The sequence below is a fragment of the Diabrotica virgifera genome, chromosome 6 (assembly GCF_917563875.1).
Source record: "Diabrotica virgifera virgifera chromosome 6, PGI_DIABVI_V3a".
Classification (NCBI taxonomy): Eukaryota; Metazoa; Arthropoda; class Insecta; order Coleoptera; family Chrysomelidae; genus Diabrotica; species Diabrotica virgifera.
In genome coordinates, this window is record NC_065448.1 from 220658810 (window position 1) to 220681749 (window position 22940).

Consider the following 22940-nt stretch of genomic DNA (forward strand, 5'->3'; position numbering starts at 1 on the left):
AGAATTGGCCCAAGTTCTTCTCGCAAGATATGGAAGTCGTCCCTTATATACAGGAAGACCTAGTCTACATAGAGAGAACTTGCCAGATCTTCGTTTTGATCGCTTCGACCATTTGTTACATCAAGCAGTAGAAGGCGATGTGCTGGAAACAGATGTACAACATCTGTATGAAAAATGTGTAAAAAATGCAACGTTGGTTTGTGTGTTAATTGTTTTATTTTATAGTAGTCTAAGAGCTAGTGAACCTTTTGACTAACGGTCGTCCTGTAAGGCTAGAAATTTGTAGAGTGATAATTCATAGCACACCAAAGCTAAAAACCATGACCTGGCAGGCCTCAGCGGTGCACGTGTATCTACCAGGTGAATCGAAAAGTGCAAATTTAGGGGGTAAAATAAACTTTCTCCTGTAAGGTTTAAATTTAAGTATGTGTTTGAGTAAGTCATTTAAAAGAAATGTGTAAAATGACAGGCGATTCTGAAGAGCATAAGACCTTGCCAGGCGAGGGGAAAGATTAGGGGTTTTTCCTAAATTTATTTTTTTTGCATCGAACAAATTTTTTTTTAAGTTTTTTGAATCATTCCAAACAGAAAAGGTCTTTGGTGATTTTTCTCTTAAGTTAATAGTTTTTGCTATATAAGCGATTGAAAATTTTGAAAATTGCGAAATCGACCATTTTTAACCCCAAATCGGATATTTATCTAAAAATCTCAAAGTTGCCAAGGTAGGTAGATATTCTTTAAACATTGATTGATGAAATCCCAAAGAGTTTTTTGCAATACAATATTGGAAACCCCTTTGTTTTTTAATTGCTAATCAAGCGGACGCTTCACTGTAGTATAAGTGAGGACGTTTGAGTTGGCATAAATTCATTATCTCGAGAATTGGCAAATTTCAAGAGCAATCTTCAGACAGGTCGATTTTTATTTTAAATTAGGACTTTTTGGCATATATATAATACTAGTGACGTCATCCATCTGAGCGTGATGACGTAATCGATGATTTTTTTAAATGAGAGTAGGGGTTGTGTGATAGCTCATTTGAAAGGTTATTTAATTCTCTATTCACTAATATAAACAATAACATAATTATTTATACAGGGTGTACAAAAAATTTTTTTTATTAAATTAACTTTGATTAAATTTGACAAATAGAAGAAAAAAATTTTTTTGTACACCCTGTATAAATAATTATGTTAATGTTTATATTACTGAATAGAGAATTAAATAACCTTTCAAATGAGCTATCACACAACCCCTACTCTTATTTAAAAAAATAATCGATTACGTCATCACGCCCAGATGGATGACGTCACTAGTATTATATATATACCAAAAAGTCCTAATTCAAAAATAAAAATCGACCTGTCTGAGGATTTCTCTTCAAATTTGCCCATTCTCGAGATAATGAATTTATGCAAGCTCAAACGTCCTCAATTATACTACAGTGTAGCGCCCGCTTGATTAGCAATTAAAAAAACAAAGCGGTTTTCGATATTTTATTGCAAAAAACTCTTCGGGATTTCATCAATCAATGTTTAAGGAATATCTGCGTACCTTGCCAATATTGAAATTTTTAGATAAATGTCCGATTTGGGTTAAAAATTGCCGATTTCGCAATTTTCAAAATTTTCAATCGCTTATATAACAAAAACTATTAACTTAAGAGAAAAATAACTAAGGACCTTTTCTGTTTGGAATGATTCAAAAAGCCTAAAAAAAATTTGTTCGATGCAAAAAGAATAATTTTAGGAAAAACCCCTAATCTTTCCCCTCGCCTGGCAAGGTCTTATGCTCTTCAGAATCGCCTGTCATTGTACACATTTCTTCTAAATGACTTACTCAAACACATACTTAAATTTAAACCTTACAGGAGAAAGTTTATTTTACCCCCTAAATTTGCACTTTTCGATTCACCTGGTAGATACACGTGCACCGCTGAGGCCTGCCAGGTCATGGTTTTTAGCTTTGGTGTGCTATGAATTATCACTCTACAAATTTTTAGCCTTACAGGACGACCGTTAGTCAAAAGGTTCACTAGCTCTTAGACTATAGGATACCACACCAGACAATGCAAATATTCTCAAATAAATATTTTTAAAAAATTAAAAAAATTGGTTTCAACAATCCTAAAAATTCCTTAAGCGCCCAGCGTTACCATAAGGTAACACCATATAATTTAAAAAAAAGACAGGAAACCGAAAAACTTGTTTTTTTGGATTAAATTATTAACATTTTCAACAAATTAACCCTAAAAGTAAAGATTTTTGAATAAAAAAACTTGCGCGTTAATGGGTTAACTTCAAAAGTGATATTGACCCGAATTCCGTTTTTATTTTTAAGGGGTGAAAACAACCCCTTAATGAAAAAATTGACAGAGCCATTTTATCGCCAGAAAATGTGTTTAATAATAAAGAGTGACATTGTGAAATATTTTCTAACACAATAACATCATGTTAAACTCATTTTCATCCCCTTGAAAACTGTACAACCCTTGCAAACTACCCCTAAATGGAAAATATTTACAAAAAATTAATTTAGTATGACATAAAAAGTTTTAAATATAGAGTAAATGATATTTTACGTTCTCTATCTTAATTATCATTGAAAATATATATAACCCCCTTTCAACCCTTAAAAACAACCTCTAAATGGAAAAAATTTACAAAAAATTAATTTGGTTTGACAAGAAGACTTAAATATAGAGTAAATAATATTTAATGTCTCTATTTAATTGTTAACCCCTATCAGCCCTTAAAATCAAACCCTCGATTAAAAATTGTATAAAAAATTTCTTTTGATAAACTAAAAAGGATTAAATATCGTTCCACGTTCTCGAAAAAGCTATGTTGGAAAATAATATGCTCAAGTTCTTTAACCCTTAAACTACCCCTAAATTAAAACATTGAATATGTATGATTTAGTTTTTTTGCCATAACTACTTCAATTTTAAAGCTATCACAACTTATAAAAAACCATTTTGAAGGTAATTAAAAGAGCTACAACTTTTTTCATTATAATATGTAGTGAAAAACTTTTTATTTTGAAACGGTGAAGGGTCAAAGGGTTCGAGAGAGACTGTGGTTGCGCTACCGCGCGCTGTTTAATCAATATCTTCGTAAATTTTTGTGTGATAGGAAAAACAAACAAACCAAAATTTTTGTCAAAAAATTATATTTTTTATTATTACACTCTTTTACCTTTCATTATTTTTGAGATATTATGAAAAGGAGGTGTTTTTTTATTCAAAATTTTTTTTTCGTAAAATCGCGATTTTTTAAAAAATATATGTGTTCCAAAGCAGCTAAACTGCTAGAATCCATCAAACTCTTTATATTAAAGTTGATTCTAGACGAAATACGATTAATTTTAATTTTAGTGGAAATGGCACGTATGAAATCCATTGATTAAAAAAAAACATTAGATGTTCCTCTTTTTTTCATTACAGCTCACTCATTTTACGTACAAAAGACTTTTAACATTGCTCATTTTAAAGCTTATTTTAAGCACTATAAAATCCTTTCTCATTAGCATGCATAAAATTTATTCGCTCTCCGCTAGATGGCTTGAATACATCGATTAAATTTCACACGAAATGAAAAACGGTTTGATCTGCAATATCTCGCTTAATATTGCACTTAGAAACACTCTTTAAAAAACCAATTTGTTTATTTTTTTACCTGCTACAATTTTGTTCATTATAGTATTATCGTTAAAATGCATATTTTTGGAGATATTTGTAAAAAACTGTTGAAAATCTGTGAGAAAATTCCGAATTTTCAATAGCTAATAACTTGAAAAATATTGGGTTTTTGAAAAAACTTTATACAACATTTTTTGCTTAAAATTAAGTCTTCTATCGATATCTATTAGGTTATTTTGAAAAAAAATTTCCACCACCGAAAAGGGTGGCAACCACCCCCAGGGTGAAAACGGAGTTCGGGTCAATATCACTTTTAAAGTTAAGGGTAGGATAAGCCTAATTCCAAAATTTCTTGTAAATCGGTTCATATGTAGTAAAAAATTTCTGAGCTCAAAAAGCTTCAATGACTGCACTATAATACTACATTTAAGCAAACGTCAAAAGACAAGTGACCAACAACGAGGTGCTGAGAAGAATGGGGACTGATAGAGAACTCCCAAATATTGTAAAAAACAGGAAAATGAGTTATCTCGAGAAAAATACAACTTCCTACGACTCGTAATGGAAGAGAAAGTGGAAGGAAAAATATGTCCTGGAGGAAGAAAATGCTTCTGGCTGAAGAATGTGAGACTGGATAGGCACAGGACACACATTCGATACTAAGAACATGATAGAGAATAGAGAACATGATGAATACTAAGATAGAGAGCAATTTGCTGTAGTTATAGCCAACCTTCAGTAATGGAGGGGCACCTTAAAAAGAAGAAAAAAAAGGCGACTTTTTTCATTCATTTCAATATTGTGAAAAAACTATGCATTTTATGAAACAGTTACAGAAGTATGCTTTTTGCGAACGCACGCGATGTTTAAAGCACGAGCGACAGCGGGGCGAGTGCTATACATCGCGTAAGTTCGCAAAAAGTACTTCACGCACATTTTCATACAATATTTTATCTACGATAAACAAATAAAAAAACTGTAACTCTTCGTCACTGGAATTCATTTCTATTCTACAATTTTTAGAACTATGACATTTAAAAATTCTAACTTCTTTCAAACCACAAAACTGTCAAAACTTTTGTTGTAATTTATTGCTCACATGTCATCACTATGACAAGTTAAGGATATTTGATTATATGAAAGTGTGCCAAAAAAAAAGTGCGAAAAAGTAAATCCCATTTAAAATACTACTTCACGCACTACTATCTATAATGACAGTTTTCACAAATTAAAAACTTATGAGATAGAGTAGATAAAAATATTTATATACAAAAAAGTTCTTGCAAATTAAACCCGGAAGTAAGAAAGAAAATCTCAATTTAATAAAAACTGGAGATCGTTAATTTTGATATTAGATGCCTCATATTAAACTTGGTTAAATTTTAAATGAAAAAGTGAAACTTCATTGACAAACTATCCACATTGTCTTCTTAATTCTTATAAACAATTGCGCTGTGATTAAAAAAAATATCACCGGTTTTATTGAACATACAATAGTTATTTATGAAACAGTTCGTGAAGTATGCTTTTTGCGAACGCACGCGATGTTTAGAGCACGAGCGACAGCGGCGCGAGTTACCGAGCGAAAGTTAAGGATATTTGATTATCAAAACCTTTAACACAAAACTTTAATCAAAAATAAAAAGAATTAACAAAATTATAAGTAACAATAAATAAAATCAGACGAGATGCTGTATATGTCCACCACCAACATCTCTACATAACCTAACTTTTCTTGTTAAGTCGACGTACACTGCAAAGGTGAGGTAAACTGGAAAGTATTGTTCGTCCGCTATAACTTTTCCGCATTTTCAAACAAATTAAATCAAAATATAAAGTGAAACGTACGCCAATATGTGTAGTATAATATAGTATACAGTATGCAAAATGTATATACACATCGACGTTCGTTTCACTTTATGTATTGACTTAATTTGTTTGAAAATGAATCGTGACACATGGGAAACGTTATAACGGACGAACTATATATCTGAATTAAGAATAGACATGCACTATATAGCTATCTGTCGTTCAGAGCCATCTATGGTGACAATAATTTTGGATGACACGTTATGAAAGTGTGAAAAAAAAAAACAGTGCGAATAAGTAAATCCCATTTAAAATACATTGTTAATAGCAAGTATTTTCAAGAAAGTCTCTTGAACATTTTCATTTACAATGCGTAGTGTTTTCACAATATTGAAATAAAAAAATATCGCTTTTTTGCTTAAATGTTAATAAAAAACACAGGACACAGTCAAAAATTTTAATATCCACGAGATGGTATGTATTTTCTATTGACTTCCCCCAGATATTACAGTTGAAAAATAGTAGCCAGTAATTTTTTATTTTTATATGCTTCATCTACTAGTGCAGCGGTTCTCAATCTTTTTGGGTCATGTACCACCAAATACTTTTTATTATTTTTGGTACCACCTAACTGAAGTTAATATCTAACTAGGTGATCTAATTAACTATAATAGTGGTGCTGATTTTGCGTTTTGTGTACCACCTCAAAAAATGAAATGTACCATCAGTGGTACATGTACCACAGATTGAGAACCGCGGTACTAGTGTATTATTCCAAACAATGCCATACTAAGCAAAAACAAAATGTTAAATGTTTACCTCTGTTTAGGTGCCATATCTCTGCGACTGTAGAGACCATCTGGTGCAGCTGCTCTTTGATCGTATGCACCAGCTGCCCCACGTCTGTCTTCATAACCTCCTCTGCTGTCATAGCCTCCTTGTCTTTCGTAGCCACCTGAATGATCTAAATTATTAGATAATCGGGATTTTAAAAGAAAAACTGTACAGTAAAACCTCGATATAACGGACTAATTGGGGGGACAGAATGTCCGGTAAAACCGGAAGTCCGTTATATGAAAATAGGATCAAGATCAATCAAAGAACTTTTTTTTTTTAATATGTACTGGATTTAGATACAAATCTGTAAGTTAAAAAAGGAATCAAGTTTTCTTTGCTAGTTTTTATTATTCTACTTCATCTAAAAACTTTCTGCAATATACTCGTTGGGTTGCCAAAATTATTCAGTGATCAATGGATTGAATAAGCGATGTATTTTTTGGCCAAAACATACAATTAAAGTTGCCATCTTTGAATGTTGAATATTTTCAGGGGGATAAGCAGGAGAGTTGTCCAAAATCAATAAATATTTCACTTCTTTCAGCGGTATTTGAAGTTTTTTATCTTGAAAATTTCTCACTGCAGGTACAAAACGGGCAGATGATGCATATCTTTGACAACTCTAGGTTTACAAGATTTTCCAACAATTATAGCAGTCAATCCATGCGATCCATTGGAGTTATCACAAAGCAGTGCCGAGATCATCTTGTTGATTTTTCTTACAGAATTTGATTTTTCCTATTTTTTTGCATTCAATTTTTTTTACATGTCATCAGATTTGTTGTCCGTTACATCCGAAGTCCGTTAAATAAAGGTCCGTTCTATCAAGGTTTTACTGTATTTTAATTTATAGAACAAATAATATTTTGTTATGATGTATTGATTAATATGCTATAATGGGACAAAAATATCCCTGTTTGATCTTGTGCGTAAGCACATTTTCGAAAGACAAATACAGTAATTTTTATTTAACACATTGAGTGGGGGTATTTGATCTGACTTATACTCATGACTGACAAAAAGAATACATATTTAAAATGTGTATAATCAATAGCATACATGCGTGCAGTCCACACATTGGTGAATGCATGATGTGGCTCACATGTATGCCATCCACACAGAATGTGTTAAACAATTAATAACATAAAATTATTACAAATTTCACATTTTTCTTGATAAAAATGTACTTTTAAAGAAAAAAATTATTTATTATTGTAACTTCATTAATTATAATCCAAATTATAAGACATACCGCCATAACCACCAGCAGCATAAGGATCCCTGTCATATCCTCCGCGTCTATCATCATAACCATCAAATCCTCCAGTACTTCTATCATCATATGCTGGTCTGCCACCACGTCTATCATCATAACCTCTATCTCCACCTCCGTAGCCACCTCTACCACTCCTGTCAAAGCCACCACCACCTCTGTATGGTCCGCCATCACGTCCCCCACCAAAACCTCCATTTCTGCCTCTGAAGTCACCTCCTCCTATATAAAAAAAGAAGCATTTCTAATGGGCAAAGCTCAATTACGATTCATGTAAACTTTTTTATAATAATAATGTGGACTAAATATGTCATATTTTACCAGATATGAAAAGCAAATCAGGTAAGGCTATTTTTTGCAATTTTTTTGGCTTATCAAAATAAGTGAAAACAAGACTCACAAGTAAATGATTTTTATGAGTGGTGTGGTAGAAATGATATGGAACTTAATATTAATAAATGCTTTTTAATAACTTTTGCTAGATCCCATTCGCCTATTCACCATCAATATTTTATTAATAATACTCCTGTCACACATGTGAACGAAATTCGGGATTTGGGTATAATATTTGATTGTAAATTAACATTTTACTCTCACATTGACCATACTGTTTCGAAAGCATTTAAGATGTTGGGTTTTGTATTGCGTTCATCAAAAGATTTGTCAATTCACACAATAAAAATCTTATATTGCAGTATCGTGAGATCAATTATTGAATATGGTTCTATTATCTGGTCACCTAGTTATGCATATCAAATCCTAAATATTGAAAAGGTTCAAAACAAATTTTTACGTTTCGCAGCTTTTAAGATGGGTTTAACAGTTAGAAATTATACTTATGATAATATATTAAAGAGATTAAATTTACAAACTCTTGAACGCAGAAGAGTCATGTTGGATATTTGTTGTCTTCGCAAAATTATCTCTGGTGTTATTAACTCCGAAGAATTGATAAGTCTTGTATACTTTAATATACCTGCTAGATTGACACGAAATCCACAAATATTCAGGGAACAACGACATGCTACAAATTATGGTCAATATGCACCAATTAGTAGATTGGCCCTGTATGGAAACAAGTTTAGTCATGTAATAGATCTGTTTGGTTCTTCAGTTTCCTCTATTAAACAAGAACTCGGGCGTCTTGAATTTTGAATTTAAAAAATTAAATAGATTTAACTGTTATAGTTAATTCAGTTGTTTTCATCATTTACAAATAATTTATATTCTTTTTTATTTTTTATGTTTGTGTTTTATAGTTGTAGTTTTACATGTATCTAAATTTTATATTTTCATTATTATGACAAAAGCTCTGCTTTATTGTATTTTGTATGTATTGGGTTTATCCCGTTAATAAATAAATAAATAAGTAAATAAGACTTTGTGATTCTTGTTTCGGAAACTAAAATAATTAAAAAAAAAACCTTTAAAAAGTGGAAAAAATTCACAAAAAAATCAGAAATTACAACAAAAAGTATTATAAAATTATAAAACTTCTTAGAAAATCATCTGAAATATATACAGTATAACCCCAATTATCTGTGCTCCAGACGTGGCACAGATAATTGAAATGCACAGAAAATCCAAACATTTATTTCTCTAGATGATTTCTTATAACTGATTTGCTGATGATGGCAAAAAAAAAAACAAATAAAACATTAATATTTCAGTTAAGAGGGTAGGCGCAAAATTGGGGGCTAATGCTTTTTAAATGCATTCATTTTTTTTTCGAATCCTGAGAAAACTAATATGTATGAAAGATTCAGAATGAAAGATTGCATTATTACTGAGGGTCGAAAGTCCCTGAAAACTACTATAATGTTTATTTTAAAAAGTTACAGGGGTGAAAAAAGAAAAAATTTAGCATGATTTTTAAGGGCATAGGCGTAAAATGTCGCCTGTCAAAATGTTCAATGTGTTTTATATGTACATATTCATTTTTTTCGAATCCTGAGAAAGCTAATAAGTATTTTTGAAAAAGTTAAACGCAGAATGAACGATTGCGTTGTTTCCGAGGGCCGAAAATGGAATGTGTAACATGTAAAATTAAGACAGGAGATTCAGTCTTACTATGTGATAGCTGCCAAAGGTCAACTCATCGAGAATGCTCCGGGCTTAGTGCAAGTGAATTAAAAGTGATGGACCTCAAAGGTAAGCGGCTACTAAAATTCTATTGTGAAGACTGCCATAGTGGAATTAAGTTGATTCCTAAACTACTTGTGAAAATTGATAAATTGGAAGAAGAAATCACCGAGTTGAAAAATAATATCGAAAATATTAAGATACCTTCCCAATGTCCTGATAATGAAGATTTAATTAATGAAATTATGGATAGACAAAGACGTGCTTTGAATATAATAATATTTAATGTAAATGAATCTAAAATGAAATCAAATCAAGAGAGAAATGATGAAGATAACAATGTGGTTCAAGATATATTACAGAATTTCGACATAGACAAGAGCAAAATCAAATCGTTTAGAGTAGGTAAATTTCAGCCAGAAAAAATAAGACCTATAAAGGTTATCTTGCCATCAACCGAAAATGTTAAAATGGTTTTAAGGAATAAAGAGCTTATCAAAGGCCCTAGTGTTAAGATATTTTCTGATCAGACAAATGCCCAACGTGAGTACTTAAATAAACTTAAATTAGAATTAAAAAAAATTAATGATTCTGGTGATAATAGTAAAACTATAAAAATTTTTAACAATAAACCAACTATTGTAGATAAAATACATCAAAAAAACTAACTTTGCAACCCAACATACTTCTAAATTCTGACATCATTTACGTTAACGCTCAAAGCATCCTATGTAACTTTGATCAAATTTATCAAAATTTAATATGTTTTAATCCTAAAATTTTATTATTGAGTGAAACTCGGACAACACATGATATTGAAGATAAAGAAATAATGATTGAAAATTATAAATGCATAAGATGTGATTCTCAAAGCCGTCATACTGGAGGTGTTGTTCTATATATTAAAAATTGTTACACTTGCGTAAATATTAAGTCATATGTCCTTGAAAGGAATTACTGGTGCAAACTGGTAAAAATACATTTTCCATCTTCAGTCTGGATAGTGGGGTGTCTTTACCATTCTCCCTTGAGTTCAAATGCTCAGTTTTTGGAAGATTTTGAAGATATTTGTGATGACATTGTTTGTAAAGTTGATCAATTTGTGTTGGTTGGTGATTTTAATTTAAACTTTATGGCTAACGATTTTTATGTTAATAAAATGAGAGATCTGTTATCAAATTATGGCATTCAATAAAAAGTTATTACACCAATGCGAATAACTAATAATAGTAAGTCTTTAGTTGATTTAGTCTTAACAAATGAAGATAATTGTATTGCAGAAGTCCATGATATTCCTAAAATAGGTGACCATTCAGTAGTTTCAGTTAATTTTAGCAATTCAAATAACACATCTAATATAATTAGTAAAAAATATAGGAATTTCAGTACTAATACTCTTAATACTGTTAAAACTAATCTAATTCTATATAACTGGAATCTTAATTGTATTGATGTTGACAAAATTTATCATGAGTTATCTATAAACTGTGAGACAGAAATCAATAACTTATGTCCTATTCAAACACGCAAATTATAATCCTAGGTTGCCATGGTTTGATAATGAGGTTTATTCTAAAATTAAGGTAAGAGATACAGCTTACAAATATTTTAAATCATGCACAGAACTTCAAAAGCAAGAAATGTGGGATGAGTTTAAAGCATATAGAAATGATGTAGTCAACACATTAAAATCAAAGAAATCTGAATATTATTATAATAAAATTGATTGTTTCAAAAATTATCCTAAGGAAATGTGGAAAACTCTAAAAAAATAAATTAACATGAAATCGGTCGATGTGCCCGATCGTGTCCAATTTGAAAATCAGAATGGTCAGGTTATTTTTCAAAATAAAAATGAAATAGCAAACAAATTTAATTCATATTTTATTGAAAGTATTGTCGATATAGTTGGTAACATCAATAACTTATCCTTACCTTGGCAAAATAATAAGCTTATAATAAACATAGCAATAATGAAAAGTCACATTCTAATGTCTTGACAATTCTCTTACGTCAACAATTTTGACCTACGTAATATCGCTTTTGTAGTAAAAATACTATATATGAAATTTCAATGGCTTTATAGCTTTTATCCTACTCGACCATCTTGTATCACATAAGGGTTGTAGATTTGACTCAGAAACATTCATAGTTTTATAATATCCCATCTTTTTGTGGAGGAAGAGAAAAATACGTAAAGTTCTTGTACTATATTAAACAAGTTTACTATTTTTTTTGACACTTTAGCAGCATCATTCTGTACTAAATTTAAGCTATGTACAGCGCGTGGAACAAAAGAAGCTAGAGGATTATCCTACCCTTATCATACACGCATATTGGCACCGTTATCATACCCTTGACCTCTCATGTCTTTTGTATTTAAATTTTGTAATAGTTCAACTAAAAAATTAAATAACCCTTCCCATGTAGCGTCAAATATTAGGTGAGAAGCTAAAAAACTCTTGTATTTGAACATTTTTTAGAATTATCGTTTAATTCAACAAACCGCAAAATTAGGCTTATTTGCTTTGTATGACTTGAATCTGGGGTACAGTCCATAATTATTGAATAATATTTAGAACTATGCACCATACCCTAAATACAGGGTGAGTCATGAGGAACTGTACATACTCCTACCTCGTATAGAGGCTCCTATGGGGAATAACAAATGACCATTAAAAAGTGTCTGCTCCTTTTGTTTAATAATATACAGGGCGAGTTTCGCATTTTGACAGAAATTTATATTCGTCATAATTTTTGAACGGTCAGATCGATGTGTCTCTTATTTTGGTCGATCGTTACACTATAACCACCTAATCAACTGATTTATTCAAACTAGCAAAAAATCAGGTCCGTCTTTAAAAAATTAGTTCGTTTGGGTCTTAGAAAAAATTTCACCCTGTACACGCTTTTTAAAAACTCTAATATTAATTTTACAAATTAAACAAATAGGCAATTAAAATAACATATTTATTTTTTTTTTTTTCCCGAGTCGTCTATCAAATCTCTTAGTGATTAGACGTGTTTGATTTAAAAGTCGATTCACTAATTGCCGCAAAAAATACACAGTTTGTTTACCTTTTACTCATTTATTTGGTTAAGTTTTTTGGATTTCTACAAGTCGATTCATTACTTAATTTGTCCTGGGAAATTATACTTAAAAATCCGACTTCTGTCTGGGACGGATGTCGGGAACTTCACCTGGCGGCGGGAAGCCGCCGCGATCTTCAAATATAAGAATCGAGGATATCAGGGTTCTGGATGGCATGGAACTCGACGATTCAAATGTAAATATTAATCAAGATGGTTTTCGTGGATTTACAGAAGCCGATAAGAATAATATTGCAACAGGGGACAAAAATCAAGTTTTTCCAGCAGATAATGATAACAATAAAAGCTCATTAACAACAACAGCAAGTAATTTAGACCAGCCAAACCAGTCTTTCAGACGCGATATTTCCATTAATAATCGATTTACGTCAAGAGATACAGGTCCGTACTTAATTTTTGTGGAACACGAAGTTTTGAATGTGGGAAGATTGCATCCAATGAGACTTGGTGAAAAACTGTTAGCACTTTCGGAATACGAAAAATCGATCTTAGAAATTAGTAGCGTGGGTCGTAACAGACTTAAAATTGAAGTTAATTCAGGGTTAGTTGCGAACAAATTAGTGGAAAATTCGGTATTCAAAGACAATAAACTGATAGCTTATATCCCCTCACATTTAACTGAAAAAAAAGGTATTGTGAGATCGGTCGATACATATCTGACTGAAAATGATCTTGTTAAAGTTATAAAATCAGAGTGTTCTGTTCGTAAGGTTCAAAGAATGTTTCGAAAAGTAATAAAAGACGGAGTGATTGAAAAAATCCCCCGTCAAATGATAATTGTCACATTTGCAGGGAACAAAATTCCCCAATTTATTTATATAAATAAAGTGAGATGTCCTGTAGACACGTACGTTCATCCTGTTATGCAGTGTTACAATTGTCTTCGTTACGGTCACTCTGCATCTCAATGTAAAGGAAAAAAGAAATGCCGAAACTGCGGCAAAGAAAATGATAACGAATGCACTCAATGTGATAACTTCTGCATTTTTTGTAACTCTAATTCACACAACTCGACAAATCGAGATTGTTCAGAGTATAAAAAACAAAAACGAACTAAGGAAGCAATGGCACACCTTAATATTTCTTTCAAAGAGGCCGAAAAAGTTATTGACAATCCTGCCTACACTAGTATTGTTCAAAAAAACAGATTTGCTCCGTTACTGTCATCCACTACTGAATTCCCTTCATTAGTTTCCAGGCCAAATACCTATTCCAATATTGCTCAAAGCTCATCAAAACATTTGCCTTCCATTTCAAATATTTCAAATACTGCAGCTTCTACTAGAAAAAAACGAAAAATACACCCATCGTCTCCTACGCTTATTACCGCTCCAAGCGAATTTAGCTTTTGTGCTAGCCCCGTATTCCAGTTCGGAAACTATAATAAAAATGTATCTAAAAATAACGATGAACATCTTAAAAATGAATTCGCTACTACTTTGAAGGATTCAATCCATAATTTCTTTTCAGACATTCCTGCTCGAAACCCTGCGATTAATAGTTCAGTTCCCTCTATACAAGATGTAGAAAATATAATTAACAGCGTGATTAAACATTTCTTTACCTGATATGGCCGGTTTAAAAATTGTCCAGTGGAACGCTAGATCAGCGTACTCTAATAAAAACTCTATTACGCAACTTTTTACAGAAGAACACTTTGATATAGCTCTTATTTCGGAAACTTGGTACAAACCTAAGTATGAAATGTCCTTACAGGGATTTAATATTATTAGAAAAGATAGACGTAATAAACGAGGTGGAGGTGTTAGCATAATTATCTCTAATAATATTAAATACAATAATATAGTATTCAACCAAACATTTAATAAAAATATTGAAGTTTGTGGCATTGATATTGATGTCAATGGCACCAAAATATCTGTGGTTAGTATTTATCGTCCAGGTAGCATTGCAGTCACAGTGAACGACTATGTTTCTCTTTTTCAACAAATTCCGCATAATTTTATTATTGGTGGCGACTTTAACGCCCATCATGGAGCCTGGGGCTCTATAAACAATGATCATAGCGGTAACATACTCATGGAAGCTTTAGAATACTTCGACAACTTTATCATTGCAAATGACGGATCTCCTACCAGAGTATCTGCCCCTGGCTCTCCTCCATCATGTGTTGATCTTACCCTCATTTCGTCCAACTTTAGCTCACAATTCTCTTGGTCTGTTAAAGCAGATACGTATGGCTCTGACCATTATGCTATCACATTTGTGTTACAACAACTCAGAATTGATAATATTAATATTACCCCCATTCATAAATGGTCTATGCGAGAAGCTGATTGGGCATTGTTTCAAACAAAAATTGATAAAGATTTCTCCGAGATTCCGCTTTTCAACAATACTAACGAAATGATTAACTTTATCACCAATTCAATGACATCCTCGGCGGATTCAGCTCTTAACCCCTTCCGCTCCAGGCCACTTTTTGAGATAGGGAGCTGTATACCAGCAAAAGTTTTTTAATGAAAATACATTTTACGATAGTTATGATGTATAATAGAAGATATATTCACCTATGGGGCCAAAAAAATGTTTGAAGCAATTTGAATTTATACGACAATTTATAGTGTTTACCAGAATATCCACATAAGGATATTTGGGTGTAATAGTATATCCACCCTTGGATATCGATTGTACTACCAAAATATCCACATCTGGATACCATTAAAATGTACCTATCTATGTCTATTATTTAATTTATAAAGTCACGCTAAATAAAAATAAAACATATATAAAAAGACAGTGAACAATGAACAAACGTCGACCTTGAGCTGTTTACATTATTCTGGGAATTGTGTAAAAAAATGGCTAACCATGATATCGCCGTATGGATATCCATGTCCTACCGTGATCCAAATTAATCTACAGAGCACTACACCACTTTTACAGAGTGCAGTAATATCTCTATATGAATATCCGTATGTGGATATTGTGGTAAAGTTCGCCATACCTAAAAATATCCATACGTGGATACGATGGAGCGGAACAGGTTAAAAAAACTTACCCCTTCTCTCCTAAAAAGGCTCCTCATCCCCCTTGGTGGGATGAGGAATGTCAACAGTTAGTTACCCAAAGGAAGGAAGCTTACAAAACGTACAAGCGCAATATGATAACTTCAAATTATATCAATGTAAAAAAAATAGATGCGCTATGCAAAAGAACCTTCAAATTGAAAGCCAAACAGGCTTGGGCAGACTATTGTACTCAACTTAATAGGAATTCAAATCCCTCGGAAATTTGGCGCCGGATTAATAGATTTCAAAAGAAGAAAAATGATATCCAACCATGTGAAGAAGATAAGGCGGAAATACTTTTTCATAAATTAGCTCCAAGTTTTGTTAGTCCTTACATTCACTACACACCCACCAGTAATCATGATCATTCTCTTCTAGCCCCAGTTACACTAAGAGAGTTAGAACTTAATATCAAATCGTCAAAACTTACTGCTCCAGGCTTAGATGGCATCAATTACATGATGATTAAAAAGCTCCCTGACTCGGCGAAACACTTTCTTTGCAAAATATATAACAATATACTTTCAGGAGATACGGATTACCCCTCACTAAAACAGTGTCTAATTATTCCTATTCCTAAGGTCAGTGACAACAAAGCTCTGCGACCCATTTCTCTAATGTCTTGTGTATTAAAAACTTTGGAAAGAATTATCAAACTCAGATTAGAATGGTGGTTAGAAAATAATAACATCCTCCCTCAATCCCAGTTTGGTTTTCGGCGAGGTAAAGGTACTCTCGACTGTGCAGCCAATCTTGCAACGGAAATTCAGTTGGCTTTTTCAGAAAACCATTATTCAGCTGCCTTATTTTTAGATATCTCTAGTGCTTATGAAAGCGTGATGTTGGATTGTTTATATGAAAAGTTAACATACATCCATATACCACCACAATTTGCATTTGTTCTTATTAATATGTTCCTCAGACGACAGATCTTTATAAAATACAATACAAATACTCTAGGTCCTAGAGAGGTTAACTCTGGTCTGCCACAGGGGTCGGTGTTGAGCCCGCTTCTATTTAATATCTATACCCTCGATGTTCACAACCTTGGTATGAACGCAAGAATTTTACAATATGCTGACGATTTTTCTATATACACTACTCATAAAAACTACTCTCAATGTGTTAGTAATCTTAAGTATATAGTGCATTGCTGCTTTAAATACTTTCCTGAACAGGGATTTGAAATATCACCTCATAAATCTGCTATTGTATTTTTTACCAGACACCAATTGCCAGAACTTAATAGCCTTACAATTCAAAATCACACTATACCTGTTTGCAAAACATACACATATTTGGGTATCACATTTGATTGCAAACTGACCTGGTCCGATCACATATCAAGATGCATTAAGAAAAGTGAAAAAAGTCTTAATATCCTAAGAGCAATTAACAGATATCATTGGGGCGCTGACCCTAACATTAACTTGATTTTCTACCGAGCGTACACTCGATCTATCCTAGATTATGGTTGTTTCTTGTATGGATCAGCCACTAATTCCAGACTTTCACAAATAGATAGGGTACAGTTCAAGGCTCTACGCATTGTTCTTGGTGCATTTAAATCCACTCCCACAGCTGCTCTCCTTGCAGAGTGTGGCGAACCCCCCATGCAACTTCGACGACAGTTACTAGCTGAAAAATTCGTCGTTAAACAAAAACGATTTACACACAACGACCTTATTAAAAATTTAGGCATCTTAACTGCATATAGCTACACTAATAAATACTGGCATAACAGAAACTGTCCCCCTCTAGCTGATGCATTTGCAACAGTCTCAAACATCGAACTACGTGATGATTCTGGTTTGCCGCTCTTCACGGCTAAATTCGATATATGTCTTACACAACCAAATATTATTTTTCCAGAATATAATGATAACCCAGCAATTAATAACATATCTATGCAAATAGAATTAGAGAAATTAGGTAATGTACATAAATTTTTTACAGACGGATCCAAATCCCCTACTGGAACAGGATGTGCAGTGTACAGGGAAAACACAAACGAAAGTTTGTTGTTTAAACTAAACAAAAACTCTACAATCTTTACAGCAGAGGCACTTGCTATATTTAAGGCTTTGGATTGGGCAAACAATTCACTGCTACCCTTGTCAAACTTGGCTATAATATCGGATTCGAAATCTGTTTTATCAGCTCTGGTGTACCCGGTTACCTCCATATACAATAACTCAATAATCGTGGAAATTTTGACAACCTTAAGAGCCTTAGATTATAAACAGATAAATACATTCTTCATATGGGCCAAAGGGCATTCCTCCATAACGGGAAACGAAACAGCTGACAAACTGGCAAAAAGAGCTATCACTGATGGTAAACAAGCCCCCGAATTAACGCTACAAGACGCATTATCTATATGTAAGCAAAACTTAAGAACTAAATGGGCAGACAAATGGACAACAATTAGATCTAACAATGCATTTCAGTACTGCACGCTTTTTCCAACACTTCCTTCTACAAAGCTTGCTAAAAGAAGCCATCCCAATAGAAAAATTAACACCAAATACATTAGGTGCCTCTTTGGACACGGAGCAGTCAACTCTAAGCTTTATAAGATGAAATTGGCCACATCCCCCCTCTGTGACTGCAGTGACAGTTTTGACGACTTTAATCACTGGATTTTTCAATGCGGTCATAACTCTAATGCCACCTCTTACCTTATTACGGAACTAACGAAACTAAAAATCCCGTTTCCTCAAAATTATCTTTCCGTTATGCTGGAGTGCATCCATAATCCCGAAGTAAGAGCTATTTTTTGTAACTTTTTAGGTCGTACGAGGAGACGCTTATAATTTCCTCAACTTTTAGGTCTGTATCAACCAATCCAAATTTTATTCAGTTAGGTATTAAATATATATGTATAGATTTGTAAAAACTGTATTTGTACCCAATAATTGTATTCAGTTACTGTATTTATATGTACAGATTTGTAAAAATTGTATTTGTACCAAATTGTGTTCAGTTATATGTATAGTCTTTTAAATGTTATAAATTTTCGTGGCAAAACGGGTTCTTCCCAAAGCCAATAAACCAAAAAAAAAAAAAAAAAAAAAAAAATATTTTTTTCCCCACACGAATACTTAATTTTTTATAAAAAAATCAAATTTGACTATGAATTAAAAATTTGGTAAAGTGAACCATAGATTTTAAAAAAATTAACTTTTATTACAAAAATTAATTTTTTTTGACAAATATTTGATTTATGTTACCACCCAATCAACTGATTTATTCAAACTAGAAAAAAATCAGGTCCGGCTTTAAAAAATTAGTTCGTTTGGGTCTTAGAAAAAATTTCACCCTGTATACGCTTTTTGAAAACATTAATATGAATTTTACAAATAAGACAAATAGGGTATTAAAATGGCATATTTATTTTTTCCCCACATGATTACTTAATTTTTTTATAAAAAAATTAAATTTGACTATGAATAATAATTAAAAGTTTGGTAAAGTGAACTATACATACGCATGCCAAACATGGACCTTGACCAAGGCAAACATGGATAAAATAATGACGACACAAAGAGCCATGGAGAGAGCAATATTAGGAGTAAAATTGACCGACAAAAAGCAAAACAACTGGGTCAGAAATGGAACAAAAGTCAAAGACGCAGGCCAACATATAGCCAGGCTAAAATGGAGCTTCGCAGGTCATAACGCTAGACAAACAGAAAATAGGCAGAATAGCATGATACAACAATGGAGACCATGGACAGGAAAGAGAGCAAGAGGACGACCCCAGATGAGATGGGGAGACGACATTAAAAACAGGAGGAACGCACTGGAAACAGAAAGCACTAAACAGAAGCAATTTAAGGAAACTGGGGGAAGCCTATGTTTAAAATTGGACACTTAAAGGGCAAAAGAAGAAGAAAGTGAACTATAGATTTAAAAAAATTACGTTTATTACAAAAATTTATTTTTTTTTAACAAATATTTAATTTATGTTACCACCCAATCAACTGATTTATTCAAATTAGAAAAAAATCAGGCCCGGATTTAAAAAATTATTTTGTTTTGGTTTTAGAAAAAATTTCACCCTGTATACGCTTTTTGAAAACTCTAATATGAATTTTACAAATTAAGACAAAAAGGCAATTAAAATGGCTTATTTATTTTTCCCCACACTATTACTTAATTTTTTATTAAAAAATCAAATTTGTCAAAATCAGAATTTTAACCTAAAAATGAAAAAAAAAGATGAAATCACGGTTTAACTCGCTACAATGTTCCATTTAAATTTTTTTTTTCTGAAATTTTTACAGCACATGTCTCTTACCATTGTGAAGACTATGACATTTGTTGTAGACTTCCAGTCTTCTTGTAAAAGTTAGGAATTTTTAAAAATAAAAGGTGCAGATTCGTGAATTGCAAAGTTAAATCGCAAAAATTAAGTGAAAAAATTTAAAATTTATCTATTTGATCACGTTTATGTTAAACTATGGAGTCCAAATAGAAGTGTTATGGTGAGTTTTAGATCTAGACGTGTTATAGAAAAAAAAAAAAATGGTAAAACTTTTAATTTTAAGAAAAACGTTGTTTAATTTTTTTTATTTTTATGGTAAAATTGCGATTTTGACAAAATTGATTTTTTAATAAAAAATTAAGTACTTAATCGTGTGGGGAAAAAATTAATATGTAATTTTAATTGCCTATTTCTCTAATTTGTAAAATTCATATTAGAGTTTTCAAAAAGCGTATACAGGGTGAAATTTTTTCTAAGACCATAACGAACTAATTTTTTAAAGCCGGACCTGATTTTTTTCTAGTTTGAATAAATCAGTTGATTGGGTGGTAACATAAATGAAATATTTGTTTAAAAAAATTAATTTTTGTAATAAAAGTTAATTTTTTTTTGAATCTATGGTTCAATTTACCAAATTTTTAATTCATAGTCAAATTAGATTTTTTTATAAAAAATTAAGTAATCGTGTGGGGAAAAAATAAATATGGTATTTTAATTGCCTATTTGTTTAATTTGTAAAATTAATATTAGAGTTTTTAAAAAGCGTATACAGGGTGAAATCTTTTCTAAGACCCAAACGAAATAATTTTTTAAAGACGGACCTGATTTTTTGCTAGTTTGAATAAATCAGTTGATTAGGTGGTAATAGTGTAACGATTGACCAAAATAAGAGACACAACGATCTGACCGTTCAAAAATTATGACGAATATAAATTTCTGCCAAAATGCGAAACTCGCCCTGTATATTATTAAACAAGGGGAGCAGACACTTTTTAATGGTCATTTGTTATTCCCCATAGGGGCCTCTATACGAGGTAGGAGTATGTACAGTTCCTCATGACTCACCCTGTATTATTTTTTACTTTAGAAAACATTAACCACGTAACACACACATTTATTTGCAAAAATACGTCAAAAAATTACCTATTTATTTTATTACAGTAAAATAAACTACGAACGAGACTATTGTCACTAGATATAATCTAAAGTAAAAAAACACATATTTTTTTAGAAAAATATAAAATATCAAATACCCTCATGCGCTCACCCGAGTTAACTCGGTCGTAACTTTTTACATACAAAATACTACAAGTAAGAGAAGAAAATCGCAATTATTCAAGTAGGTATAATAATGTTAAATATTGCTAACAGTGTGATACACTCTAAAACAAGGGGTTACACACAGAGGTACGTCACAGTCAGGGCAGAACGTGACGTCAGCAAAATAGAATTCTACTCATCGTGATCGTAGAAAGTTTAAAATTAGAAACGAAAAAACAAGTGGGCACGGGCGCCCATATAAAAATTTTTAGGAAGACGTGAAGATGTTGCAGACTACATTTCGTATACTTTGGATAACCATATATTGTTTAAAGCACCCGAAAAGCTAGGGGGGGGCCACGGCCCTCCTTTCCCATAGGTATGGCCGCCCATGCAAGTGGGGATACTGTTATTTAGCGCTAGAGGAGTTAAAACACGTAGGCGCCTTATATATCGTACAAATATTTTAAACACGAGTTAACTCGGTTAGGCGAAAATAGAAACGTAGTTTAAAACTGAGTTAACTCGGGTAAGCACGTTAAGCGGTTAATACAGAGAAACATATATTCGGACATTATATTGTTTTTCAGAATACAATAATACCTAGTAGTAATTATTTGTTAACACCAAACATAAAATAAGATTTTAATTATTTTCTCTATGAGTCCATGGCAAAAATTAAAATTTTATAAAAAATGATCTCAATTAAAATAAAAATTTCTTATTTACCAAACCTTCGGTTTGGCGTTCTTTCGAGGTTGCGCCCGCGTGCGTCGCACGCCCGGTTACGGGGCCCTGACAGTTTTTTCATTATCTAATGTATCCATTATACTACTTACCTCTTGAATACGGGCCTCCTCGTTCTCTTCCACCTCTGGGTCCACCGCCACTCCTTCGCGGCTTAACTCGCCCCTTTTCCACTGAAATTTTGGAACCCATGAATTCCATACCATTTAGCTCGTCAATGGCCTTCATTGCCAATTCGCCATCCTCTAAGTGGAGGAATCCACATTTGTTCGCGATGTCGCATTCTGCAATATTCCCGTAGGGCTCGAAAAGTTTCTTCAAATCCTCTGGGGTAGCGTCTGGAGGCAAACTTCCTACAAACACTTTTGTAGTCGTTGATGATCGGCCGGGAGTCTAAAATTTAACGAATTAGCTTCTATATATAAAAAAGGAGAATGTATATTACCATTTTATTTCCAAAATTGTAAGTAATCCGTAAAGACAACCAACAAAATTACGAATAGCGGGTTTTTAAATTATTAAAAATGGTGAAACATGCACAGAAAAGAAAACCGACAGCGTCCTTCTTCAGCTTCAGTTCTTGCGACAAGTGACATGTGACATTGACGCGTGAATTGAACGTATGACACAGAATTAGAAATTCTGTGTTAACTGTTTGGGACAGCAGCCACTCTTTTTTTTCGTGGTTTTGAGTTTGAACCTTCGACAGTTTTTTTGTTGGGGTTGTAAAATCTTTTAAAGACCGTAACAGTGTTGTCTCCCAAAAGGGATAGCTGACGTGTGTTGGATTCAGATTAAAAGGCTGCACCTGAGAGCATTTTGCCTCTCGGAAGTCGTGCCATATGGTGCGTCCATGAAGGCCCCGTCTCACCATCAAAT

At 32.5% G+C, this 22940-nt stretch overlaps 1 protein-coding gene across 4 annotated transcripts in view; it reads right to left on the minus strand.

Annotated features, from left to right (window-relative positions):
* The window catches only part of LOC126886719 (TATA-binding protein-associated factor 2N-like), a 42571-nt gene extending 19902 nt beyond the window's left edge, over positions 1–22669 (minus strand). For 2 of the 4 annotated variants that reach the window (XM_050653727.1, XM_050653726.1), the window contains exons 1-4: positions 22507–22669; positions 22154–22454; positions 7539–7781; positions 6269–6404 (exon numbers count right to left, since the gene is read on the minus strand). In XM_050653727.1, coding sequence (XP_050509684.1) covers positions 6269–6404; positions 7539–7781; positions 22154–22267 — 493 coding nt within the window. In that variant the 5' untranslated portion in view covers positions 22268–22454; positions 22507–22669. Of the gene's footprint in view, positions 1–6268; positions 6414–7538; positions 7782–22153; positions 22455–22506 lie in introns of all 4 variants that reach the window. The other 2 variants (XM_050653725.1, XM_050653724.1) reach the window with 1 other exon arrangement.
* Positions 22670–22940: the final 271 nt, after the last annotated feature.